The sequence below is a fragment of the Anabrus simplex genome, chromosome 11 (assembly GCF_040414725.1).
Source record: "Anabrus simplex isolate iqAnaSimp1 chromosome 11, ASM4041472v1, whole genome shotgun sequence".
Lineage (NCBI taxonomy): Eukaryota > Metazoa > Arthropoda > Insecta > Orthoptera > Tettigoniidae > Anabrus > Anabrus simplex.
The window spans coordinates 88,801,985-88,815,080 of NC_090275.1; the positions used below are offsets into that span (position 1 = coordinate 88,801,985).

At 37.9% G+C, this 13,096-nt stretch overlaps 1 protein-coding gene across 1 annotated transcript in view; it reads left to right on the forward strand.

The window, feature by feature from the left end:
- LOC136883301 (serine/threonine-protein phosphatase PP1-beta catalytic subunit) overlaps window positions 1–13,096 on the forward strand; it is a 68,347-nt gene that overhangs the window by 33,059 nt on the left and 22,192 nt on the right. Inside the window, exon 6 of the mRNA XM_067155535.2 lies at window positions 2,133–2,239. Coding sequence (XP_067011636.1) covers window positions 2,133–2,231 — 99 coding nt within the window. The 3' untranslated portion in view covers window positions 2,232–2,239. The remainder of the gene's footprint in view (window positions 1–2,132; window positions 2,240–13,096) is intronic.

Genomic DNA, 13,096 nt, shown 5'->3' on the forward strand with positions numbered 1-13,096 from the left:
TTCCATTGCAGTCATATGTATGAAGTAAAACTGTTACAAATGATATTTAACGTAGCGACACAACTGAGTAAGTGGAATAATGGGACATTATAGCAGCCGCTTGGTTGGACAATTCTGAGCTATCTTTTGAGGCCAGTACACTTCCCAATTGACACAAGACTACAGTTTCTGTACCTGAATAAGTTCATTGTCGAAGGTTTTATACAAGCCACTATTAACGTGAAGGAAGGCGCTCTGGATTGTACTCTTCCTCTTTCGTGGCAATTCTTCCATCAATGATGATGCAAAGGAACTAGTCGTGCTACAGAATATGACCATTAAATTTTATTTTTTTAAATTTTTTTATTTTCAGTAACCAGACTCTGCTTTTCTTCTGTCTCTCTCTAAGAACGTCAGTATTGCTCTTCGTTTTCAGTCCAACTATCCTTTGCATTCTCCTCCTTATCCTCATTTCAGCTGTCTCTGACCTTTCCTTTTACCGAGCGAGTTGGCCATGTGGTTAGGTTTGCGCAGCTGTGAGCTTGCATTTGGGTGATAGTGGATTCGGACCCCACTGTCGGCAGCACTGAAGAGGTTTTCCGTAGTTTCCCATTTTCACACCAGGTAAATGCTGGGGCTGTACCTTAACACAACGGCTGCTTTCTTCCCACTCCTACCCTTTCCTATCCCACCGTCGCCATAAGACCTATCTGTGTCGATGCGATGTAAAGCAACTTGTAAAAACCAAAAATAACCTTTTCTCTTCCTGTTCTAATGTCCAGCTTTCACAACTGTACAGAAGACCGCTCCAGGCAAAGGTTTTCGTAGCGGCCTTCCAAGTTTGAATATCTTTATTTGTTGGCCAGCTTTTTACCTTGTCAGGCTGAGTGCCTCATATGTTTGAGGTGCTGGTCTTATGACCCTTACTTGGCAGGTTCGATCCTGGCTCAGTCCGGTGGTATTTGAAGGTGCTCAAATACATCAGCCTCGTATCTGTAGATGTACTGGTACATAAAAGAACTCCTGTGAGACTAAATTCCAGCACCTCGGCATCTTGGGAAGCCGTAAATAGTTAGTGGGACGTAAAAACCAATATTATTCTTAATTTTAAAACACATATTAAAAACATTAAATATGTTTAAACTTAATTATATTAAAAAGTACATGTCATGAAAAAAGGTGGGAGGGGGGTCTGGCATTCATGGATGGAAAGGGAATATAGTACATTAACTAATTCACACTAAAACATCTTATTAATAAAAATAACTTAAACCTACAAAGTTTGCCATTGTCACTGTTCATGTGCTGTGTAAAAACTTCTTGATAAAATCTTCGAAGTAAATCTAGCTACAGGCCTTTAAGTGTATGATTATTTGGTGTCCTTCTTTAGAACACTACTATTTTGTTGTGTTGGAAAGGGACCTTCTAACATTGCCATTGTCCTGTTGAGAAATCTTGTGACTGTCCTATATTTGACTGCTGGCAATTTAGATGGTGGCTTGCAACCTGCTCTGCAATTGGGAAGAAAGTAAAGTGTATAAACACGTGTGTACAAAGAAATTATTTGTGTGAATGACTGTTGTAATATTAAGATGTGGCTTACCTTCTGATCTCCCTGAGTTTCAAGGGGTGGTTTCACGGTCTGTGCCTTAGCTCTCTGCCTAGTGTTGTACTGGGGCGTACAAGCAGAATCTCGTTCACTACATTAGTGAGGTGGAGAAACAGAAGAGGGGGAGGGCATGTCTTCAACTGTTTCATTATTTGCCTTTTCTATGACACATACTTTTTAGTATAAGTTTAAACAGTTGAAATTTTTTTAAACATTAAGATAGTAAGAATGTATCCTTGTTAATTAAACAATACGCCTAAACATACGTAGCTGAAGATGTCTACAAAGTAGACAAAACATGTTCTACAGTATTTAATTTGCATTAGGCAAATGGTATTAATCAGATGGAACCATTGTGTTTACTTTTTTTAACAGTGTACAACATAATTGCTTGCAAAGTAAAACAAGTTGTAAAAAAAATTAAAGTATAATTTCCTTCGTATAAATCTTAGATATATTCCTTTCAGCTATCACAAGCTTTTCATCCTTACAGATTGTGAGTTTACATTATATTAACGTAATTCAATCAATTGCTTTCTTGTAGATCCTGAAGCCCGCGGAGAAGAAGGCAAAGTACCAATATACTGGAATGAACTCTGGTCGACCTTCAACCCCACAGAGGAATCCCATCAAGAAGAAATAATTTCCTTGGTATGTATGTGTGGTTTGGCGGGCATCATGTTACGACTGAGTTTTTCACTCATCAGTTGCATTGATTGGGATGGGGATAAGAACGGACAGGCGATTTATTATTTCTTCAATAAACCTCTCTCTCAAAACTAAGAAGTTCATTATCAAATTCATTACAATTCTTTTGTTACAGACTTAAGCTACACTATCAGGAAAGTCATTTCTGTCTTGGACTGAACATTGTTAAAGCCGGTAGTCCTCTTTTTCATCTGCAAATTGCTCAGCAGAAACAAGCTCATTGGGGGGAGGACTGAGAAGAAATAGATGTAGAGAGCTGGTATTGATGAGGAGTGACCATATCTACACTGGCAAACAAAAAGTGGATCACTTTGTAAAAATGAAATTGTTAAATAAACATTTTTAGAGGGAATTGTTATATTAAGGAAGGTTTTGTAAGCATACAAATGTGTGTTTTACAGTTTTGGAGGGAAATATGATGCTAAGAGGTCATAAATAAACTCTGAAGGGCTTGGTGCTCATTTTATTGCATCGACCAGCAGTAAAACTTTTAAAGTTTTATGATAATTGGCTTAAAGCTATTGATGGTCTGTGTGTGGCACAATGTCTGTCACAGAGCATATTTCTTCAGTTTCTCTTTCACATTTGATAAGTTAACGTGCCTTTCGGCCCAGAAGACGCTGCAAGAGCATTGATGTTGGTCAATGATGGACGAAGCATTCGTCATTCGGCTAATGCCATTGATGCATCATGTGGAAGTGTTCAATGCACTCGTAAGATGATTCTGTGAACTCGGTATGTACCACAGACAACCTGGAACAGGCCGTTGGCGGTCCACTACAGCTGCTAGGGGTGATGGGTTTCTAGTCCTTTTAGTCTTGCGAGAACATCAAATGACTGGTGTCAGAATCAAAATTTGACTTGAGGCAGTAAGAAATATCACTGTGATTGCAAGGACTGTTAAGTAAAAACTCTGAGAAGCTAATTTGACCAGTCCACAACTTACCCCGCAGTATCGAGCAGCTTGATTACAGTTTTGTGGGTCAGCATTGGAATGGACTGTGGAGCGGTAGTCGGTGGTACTTTTCACATGTGAATCACGATTTTGCCTCAGAGAGAGAGTGAATGAGTGGAGAAGCCTTAGGGAGTGATATTCACCTTGCAACTTCTCTGAGAGGTCACCGTTTGGGGGTGGCTCCATCATGGTATGGGCCATTATCAGCTTTGAGGCCTGATCATTTTTTTTATTTTATTTTTTCATCGATGGAGGTTTTCCGAATGCACACAGTTTCCTTGTTGAGATGTTAGCAGAGCATGCAGTCTACCTATGCTCCCTTAATTGGCAAAAATTTCATCCTGATGCATGATAATGCATGCCCTCATGCCATGCTCTGTGCAACAAAATATCAAAATATCTTTGCGATGTCAGGATACGAACCCTCGACTGCCAACTCGCCGTCCAGACCTCATTTCCATAGAACACCTGTGGGTTATACTTATCCAAAATGACTGGCATCGCAACTTTGACGATGCCCTAAACGTAATGCAGCAGTGCCCAAACGCTGCACATTTCACAGAATGTACAGTTACCGCACACAGACCTCACACGTATGAAGAGCTTGGTAGGCGTACTTGCTCTCAGGAAGAGAGAGACGTTGTGTGGTAGGGAGCACTGACCGTAGAGTTGGCCAGCTGTATTCTATGAGTTTCACACTAGGGAACATGGCATACACGGTTCAGGACAGCGGTTTGTTGGAAGTGCTGTTGCAAACGCATTGCATTATAGAAAGCACATCAGAAAAGAGAAGTGGCAGAAATTTGCAATCCTTTAAAACGGACTGGAAATTGCAGTTCTTTTTCACTCCCGATGGAAACTATTCTAAATGCTTATTATGCCATCGGACTATCGGAGGACACCGGAAATTTACTGTCGAGTGTCACTATAATGCTCTCCACAAAAAAGAATGTGACACGTAAGTAAGCGAAGAACGCGAAGCAAGGCTTAGGGATCTGAAAACACGTGATCACAGTCACCAGGCATTCCAATGTAAATTAAACATTTAAAAACATATTTTAAGATCCAGTCTTCTGTGGCTCGCAACCGCAGTATATTCAACAGGTGTCCTTCTCTCCTACTTTCGGGAAGATGATCTTGAAATGCCTAGTTACAACATAGCGCTGAAAATAGCAAGACCTCGATTCTTCATTTTTGGAGGGAGCACGGAAAAAAAAGTACAACACAGGAAAAGGGAAAATCCGGGAACGAATGAACCATCAACAATTTGGCTAAACATCACAAAAAAGAAATATGTATACTTATAATCATACAAACACCCCTAAATCAAACCAAACAACAGCCCCAATGGCCTTCCGCCTAACAAGTGACCACTGCTTGGTCGGAAGGCCTGCATTTTTTGAGGGGACGCATGGTCAGTGTGACTAATCCTCTCGGCCGTTATTCCTGGCTCTCTAGATCGGGGTCACCATCTCACCATTAAATCGCGCCTCAGTTAAAGGCAGTCGTGGAATGAGTGCACCTGGAATCAGCCCTCATATCGAGGTAAAAACGCCTGACCTAGCCGGGAATTAAACCCGGGCCCTCCTGGTGAGAGGCAGGCAGGTTCGACCGTGGGGCCGGTTTCAAACATTAATTACCGGTACGCTACTTAAAAAGCTCGAAACTTTACATTCAGTTTTACCGGGCAAACTTCGCCAGTTTCCTCTGAAAACTTATTTCAGTTCAGCAACTTTCATCAGTCAAACTATTCGAAAAACCTAATAACACCAAGCCGAACAACAGTCGACCACAAGTAGTTTTTAATTCTCTGATCTAATAAAATAAAGCACATTGGATACAAAAGCGCCCGACATGATGGTGAAATCTTTTTTTTCTAAATCTTCCATTGTAATTTGGTCACCGATATACTGTTCATAGTAATTTTATGGAAATCTTGTACCGCGTAAATTAGGCCTACATCGACTTTTAAAGGTTATGTTGAACTCGAGAAAGTGGTTTCGATATGGCTGAAGATGACTTCTAAATAGGTTGAAACTAGTCCCATTAAATGTTTATGTAATAAACACTATTTAATTTATATTGAAAAGGTGGATTTAACTCGCTTATTATTTTAATTTGGTTTAGTCAAAGTTCAATACGGGCCCTTAAAATGAAATTAATTTCTCTAGATTTCTTATTCTACTGTAAAGGTGCATTTTTTATGTTTCAAGAGCAGAAAGAAAACAATTTCTCCCATTTTTTACTTAATATAGTTTCGAACTACTCACCATTATATTACTAGTCATTTCTCCATGACTCAAGCGGCAGTGCGCTGGCCTCTCACCTCTGGGTTCCGTGGTTCAAATTCCGGTCAAACTGTGTGAGATTTGTGCTCCGGGTACTCCAGTTTTCCCTGTCATATTTCATTCCAGCAACACTCTCCAATATCATTTCATTTCATCTGTCATTCATTAATCATTGACCCAGAGGAGTGCAACATGCTTCGGCAGCCGGCACAATTCCTATCCTCGCCGCTAGATGGGGGCTTCATTCATTCCATTCCTGACCCAGTCGAATGACTGGAAACAGGCTGTGGATTTTTATTTTTCAGATTTTTTTTTTTTACTTCTCTCAACCAGATGCGCTAAGTCAGAAGATCCATAGCTTTATTATGTATGTCCGAAAATGAGACATAAGAAATAACCTCAGCAAATCGTAATAATTGCCTGGGTGGAGGTGTACTGATAATATATTTTTATCAGGACTAAAATCTCGTGAAAAAGACATAGCACCAAGGTAAAATGTTGAGTATTATAGGCCTAATCTAATTATAAAGCTTGGATTATTAGTTATATAAAAATCATTTTCATGCGTTATTCTCAGTATGTTCATCTCTAACTCATCCTCATGACTTGAACTGTCCTCAGAAAAGTCACTGTCACCATCCAGATCACTAATTTTGATTACTTTCCTAAATCTCAGAAATGTAGGGTTATCTTACGACAAACACTCTAGTTTTCCAATGACTCTTCAGATGAAGTTATGCAGATTTTAGCGCACATGACCAGAACGTCTAGTTCTCGCGCTGGACCAAGAAACTCTTTCACTGGTTCGGAACTGTTCCAAATCAGTTTTGAAATATGTTGGAACAGCAAGCTGGGAGTTCAGAACCGGTTCTCGATTATGTTGGAGCGCCCTTTAAGTTACTGCGCACGAGCAGATAGTTCAGAACCGATTCAGAATTGTGTTGGAAGAAACCTAGTAATTGACGGGAATTAGATCAAGTACCACTTTACATTAGCCAGTAGGAATGCAAGTAGCTACTTCAGCAATGAAAATGGCGTGTAATACTCTCCATTAGTTATAGAGGTAATAATGTAGTTCTTGGGGCTTATCTCCTCTGAGGTGTGTTCCAAGTAAGATTTCATTAATTTCCACTTATAACGTTAGAAAAATCTTGTCTCCAGGGCTGGAGTTTTACCAAGGGTAGCAATAAGAGACAGATAACATTACTTACATAATTTTTCATGAAAATGATCACTGTAAATAATAAAACAAATGTTTCACAATTTAGCATGCTTTTTCCTTAGAAAATTCAAGTGATCCATTAATTTTGCTGGTCAGTGTAGTAACACACCTCTTAAACCATTCCGGTCTGGGCCTGAATATCCCTAACAAACGTTCTGACTGGGCATTTCTAAGGATTTGAAAAATATTATATCTCTCTACCTATAGGAGATATATATGCATGATTCTTTTTTCTTTGTGCATATTTGAGCTTCTAGTTTTGAAAAATGTTGTTTGTTTCATGTTAGCAATCACTTGATATTTTAAAATTGTTTATACAGTAGAATCCCGCTTAACCGAACTTTGCTTAACCGAAATGCTCTGACAAAATTGTATTTTAATATTTTGTTTTTACCCTTTCGTTCTTAGCCCTCGATATTAGTCATTCTTTTCCTATATGTGCTTAGAGCTACTACGTGAACCCTATTTTTATATCATGACTTATACCAGAATGCACGTGTAGCATTAAACAAAACAGTTTGTTTCTTACCATCTTTTTCATTCCATGATAAATTTTGTCTTGAACAAGCAGGAATTATTATTATTATTATTATTATTATTATTATTATTATTATTACTACTACTACCGTATTATTTGTCATGAAGATTATGTAGACTGTGGTTAACATTGCTGCAGTTGCGGGCGTTTCATCTTGTTTACTGCTCAGACTATACTGCAGCTTCTGTTAGGAAACCAGGGAAGTTCAGCGACCCTTCTCCATTCATATTTTTCTTTCACCCAATGTCATTCCACTGGCCTTGCGGTTTTATACTGTAATTCCAATGCTTTTCTTACCCCATTGCAAAAGAAACTGGTTCATAATTTCAGATTGCTTTGCGTTTTGTTGAACAAAGCGACGAATCTAGACAAGTTGATGTATTGTTGATTAAATGGTGGCGCGACATAGCTGCATGGCAGCGCTGCACCAAGAAAATTCAGAAGAAAATCACTGATTTTATGCAGTGAGTGACATTATGTAAAGATTTTATTAATATACAGTATGCACCTTTGCTTAACAGAGTTAATGCATTTTTATTTCGACATTTAACTTCAAAAAATATTTACCATGTGTCATCTGAAAAACGCGTCAACCGAAGTGGCTCCGCCCCCTTTACTTTGAATAAACTGGGTTCTACTGTATATTATACCATATTTTGGAAATTTAAAAAGTCTGACCGATTATTATGTAAGTACAGTTTTCTGAAATACTGTTACATTTTCCCTAGATTATGTAAAATGTGCATTGCAATTACAAAACAACAATAATGAAAATGATATAAAATAATAACTGTTCAATAATAATAACAGTAATAACTAGGGCTCGGATGTTTAGGAAAAGTCAGTTTTTCTTTGTCTCTATTTTCTTGTGTGATTGGATTTTGGTGCAAATCAGGTGATTGTAGTAACGATTAAGTGATTTTCATTTGTCATATAAATGCATATTTTGGCTATTTTTTTTGCCATAACGTTATATTTTGAGCTATTTTAGTAGAAACGTCATATTTCAGCGGTTTGACGACAGCTGTAGGTGTGCAAACTCATCTTCAACTTACCGAATGCGAACTAGTGTTCACAAAACTGCTTCTCACTATCATGCTGTTAATACAAGTGGAATACCCGTAATATACAATGAAGGTCATAGACCTCACTCTAACCAACTCGTACTCGGCAACCCGGTCTCCCAGGTAGAGACAGAAATAGTCTGGAAAATCCTGTCCCAACAGTGAACTAATTACTTCTGGTAATCGCTCACTTGTCTTTGTTCAGATATTAGAACCTCAACCTCCTTTCACTTACACAAGCGTTAGTTTACAGTAAATCGTATCCCAGCACACATTCCAGTATGTCTAAGGAAGAGTCTTCTGCTAGTGTTAAGTTTTGAAGCTTTGTTAAGGAATTTGGAGAAGAATATTTCTGTACAGACGATTTAGTTCTATTTTGCAAGTTGTGTGAAGTGAAAGTCGTGGCTGAAAAACGTTTCAGTGTGCAACAACATTGTAACACGGCAAAACACAGTAGCAATATCAAACGACAACATGTCGATAAGAAGAGGCAGCAATTGATATTCGATAAGGCAGTTACCGGTACATCTTCAGTGATGGATAGATGTTCGGATTTTTCAAAGGAACTTTATGAGATGATGGTGTCTGCAAACATTCTTCTAAACAAAGTGAACAATCCCCATTTCAGGAATTTCCTGGAGAAATGCACTAAAAAATCTGTTCCTACAGAATCAAGACTGCGAACAAACTATTTATCGCGTTGCTATGAAGATACTCTAAATCAAATACGACACAGAGTAGCAGACAATAAGATTTGGATATCTATTGATGAGACGACGGACACTGCATGTAGATATATACGGTAGGGAATGTATTTATTGGAACACTCCTTGCTGATCACCCTGGGGATATTTTTCTACTAATCTCAGAAGTTTTAGAAAGAGCAAATCATTCAACAATTACAATTCTTTTTGATAATGCACTAAAAATTTTGTGAAAGGATGAAATTAAGCTGGAAAACATTTTTCTGTTTGTTATTGATGCTGCTCCGTACATGGTGAAAGCTGCTGAAGGCCTCAAGATGTTTTATCCAAGAATGATTCTCCTCACTTGCCTTGCACGTGCTCTGCATAGGGTGGCAGAAGAAATTCGTGAAAATATTCCTGAAGTCGATAAATTAATATTTAACGTCAACATTTTTTTTTTTTTTAAAGCACCCCTATGGGTTGCGACTTTCAAGGAGTTAGCTCCTTCAAACCATTCCCTCTACAGCCAGTTCTTACTAGGTGGGGGACGTGGCTCTATGCTGCCGCGCATTATTGCGAAAACTACTCCACTTACAGTTAAAATTGAAATAATTGATGAATAGATTCAACCTATTCAATACAAAAGAATAAGAAATGTAGTAAATTGCATTCCCATTTAATAATTAGAAATGGTACCGGTTTCGACTCTAGTCCAGGTCATCGTCAGCCGATTAAAACATGAAAAACAATGCATAGGAAAAGGAAAAGATTAAGTGCACTCCGGATCAGTAGAAGAGGCGATATGAATGAAAGGGGGTAGACACTGTAAAAATCAGATGAAGTAAAATGAAAGTCAGTCAAAAGAAAACAGTGCGCAATTCTCTGAGCAGCAGCATGGTACACGCAGCGCTCGGCAAAGTCTCACAATGTTTACGATAGCGGAGAATGGTTAAATGAGCAAGTTTTTAAACACTGTCAGGCACAAAGTCACATCACAATCAAAGATCCATGATCGTGCAGGAGTTGAGGACAAGTAGATCCATAGAAGCAACTTGTCAGCTCCCGGTGATCAGCGCTACACATTCAATATCAGGCACTGTGGTTTCAGACGCCAAAGTAAAATGGAGAATAGCTTGAAGATCCAGTAATTTAGTTAACAAATATGTATCAGAGGAATTGCTGTTTCGATTTATAATTTATTTTAAAATGGCCACATTTTGATTAATCATTTTCGGGTCATATTTTGTAATTTTTACGTCATATTTCGTCACTTTTGAGGTCATATTTGTTTGATTATTTTGGCTATTTTTAGGTCTTAAACATCCGAGCCTTAGTAATAACAACGAAAATGGGAGATCTTATGAAATTTTATTTATATACGTATTTTTATGTGATAGTGGCTCAGATGGTGATGTTAGCGAAGATGATATTGAAGGCATGTAATTGTAATTTTATGCAGAAACGGAAATATTGACATCCAAATATGAATTTGAAACATCATCTTGCATTTCATTATGATTGGAATTCATTTTATAGTTTATCGTATGTTCCCGTGCGTTTCATAATTGCACAAATAATAAGATCTACATGTTAGTAAAATTTTCTGTGTTTTTTATATATGAAGGATTACGATAACATACAATACCAAAAATATAACTTCCATCAAGCACTTGCTTGCTGCGAAAAGCCATATTTTAGAGCACATTGAGTGACGACACCTACTAATGCACACTCATCAATAATATCGTAAATTCTCTGACTTAGATAATACTGCTATCTGTTGAAATACTCTCGTAACTAACACATGAAGAAACACAATGTAGTCTGCAGAATGTGTGCATAGCTCGTTCTCGTTTTTTAGCAAATTGTCTAACCTTACTACGGGCTATGCTCGCAGAGCGGCGTGAAGGTAATTTCAGTTAGACTGGAAAGGGTTAAAACTTTGTCTTCCTCTATTCTTCTTAGTTGGTTAAGAAATTGCTTTCCATGTTATTAATGGATATGTTCACTATTATTCCTGATCATGGTGAGTCGATGGTTAACCCGCCTTCCTTTTAACAGATTTTTGTCGGTGAATGCAAAATCACTTCAGTTTAAGGTTCTTATAACGTTGTACATGATTTTCTATAAAAGTCGGGATAGATATCAAACTCGCACAAAAACACATTAAAATCGGTATGAAACGGATCACTTTGTTTAAACATTTTCGTAAATGTTTTCCAAGCAGCGGCTTACTCATTAGCACGTATTTTCTCATTCCAACAGTGTGAACACGCACATTCAGTTTCATTCTTAAAATTCTGGAGTCTTGTGGAAAACATTTCAGTTTTCTTATTTCAAACGGTGTCATCTAACCTAGGTTTACCACGCACGTATTATGAAAACACATTTCAAACTTCTAGTAGAATAACCTTTTCACTATAAATTTACATGGGAACAGCTTTTCTGAAATTTAACAAGGTGCAAAAGTACATAACCTAACCTCTGAAATTAGTTATGCAGATTGCTGTATCTTGAGAAGTATCACATTCTTATTTTATTTCAGTAGATGGTATTAAAATTAAGCAATAATTTACTTCAGCCTTTATTTCTAAGGAGTTAATAACTGCTGTTATTTTACTTACTGCAAAAACATGTTCTTCCGATGTTTGTTTACACCAGTCGGAGTTGTGAAGAGAACTCTGTGGTTGGCTCGCTCAAGATCGACTTGCTCGTGCGTAGCGAGGAATCTATACGGAAGATGATTGATCACAGTCGATATAAACGCTGGAGTAGTGTATGTATATTGATAACGAATAAAAACTGACACTCCCAAATTTGTTCGTAATAATGGATGAATCGGTAAAAGGCTTCTCATTTTGACCAAATAATATTGCGCAGATTAATATAGGAAATTTCTAGGGGCATAATAATGTCATTGAAACGGGGGTTCTCTCTTGCTGTACTACAGCGGCCGTGGTTGGATGTGTATCCGAGTCCGTCACTTCTCTGTAGCCCTTAGTGCCTGCGCTCTAAATTCCTCTTCTACAAGCTTATGACATCTTTTTCATAGGTTCTTAATTTCCCGTAACCAAAACAAATAGAAATATATATTTGAGAATTATAACATTTCCTTAATGCTAAATGCAGGTTTTGCCCCATTGTGAATTACGTTAATACTATGAGCCCGGACGTTTCAAGATGGCGTCCCTACCCTGTGCCTGCGTATTTTAGACTCTCAGAAAAAAAAATCACAGTTCTGTCAGTTTTCGCATTATAAATTAACAAATTTATATACGTATTGCACAAGAGTGGGCTACCCCAAGAAATCAAACAAACAATGCTTACCTTCAGCATTGGAAAGAAACTTAGGCTACAATATTGGTCCATTCTGATATCCTTGTTCACGCACATGAATTTCTAATTCACTAGAAAAGTTCGATAGTTTTTAGTCAATGAATAACAGAATAACACATTGTTATTCCCAATACTTAGCTTTGATATGGTAACACTCAAAACATTCTCGTATGCAAAGAACTACGTCACATTTACAACAATATATGGTTGTCATTTTCTTCACAGCACGGCCGGTGTTATGTTTGGACTTGTAGCAAACCTTGCACGTACGCTGCGCGTGTCTTTCCTTTATCGCGCCTACTGCAAGTATTCTGTCTGGAAAGTGATCTCTACCTACTAGCTTTCCCTCAGTTGATGCTCGTGATACTTCAGTAATTTCGGCCCCAACACTACTCACCAAATCATCCGCTAAACGTTCACAAAATTTCGAAAGGGGAAGTTTTATGAAGAAGCCTTACGGTACAGTATATAGGCAATCACTATGGCAAGATCAAACAGATGGAAGAATAATTTTTTCCACCATTTGATCGATTTCCTTGTGAATGCATAATATGCCAACAATTGGTCAGACTTATCAACACCAATATTGAATTTGTAATAGTCTACTATTGCTGATGGTTTGGATTTCTCGTGGCTCCCTCTTGCTGCAGGTACTTCAATCATGTCATCATGTGTCACTTTATTGCTAGAAGCTGTTCTTTCTGCAATGAC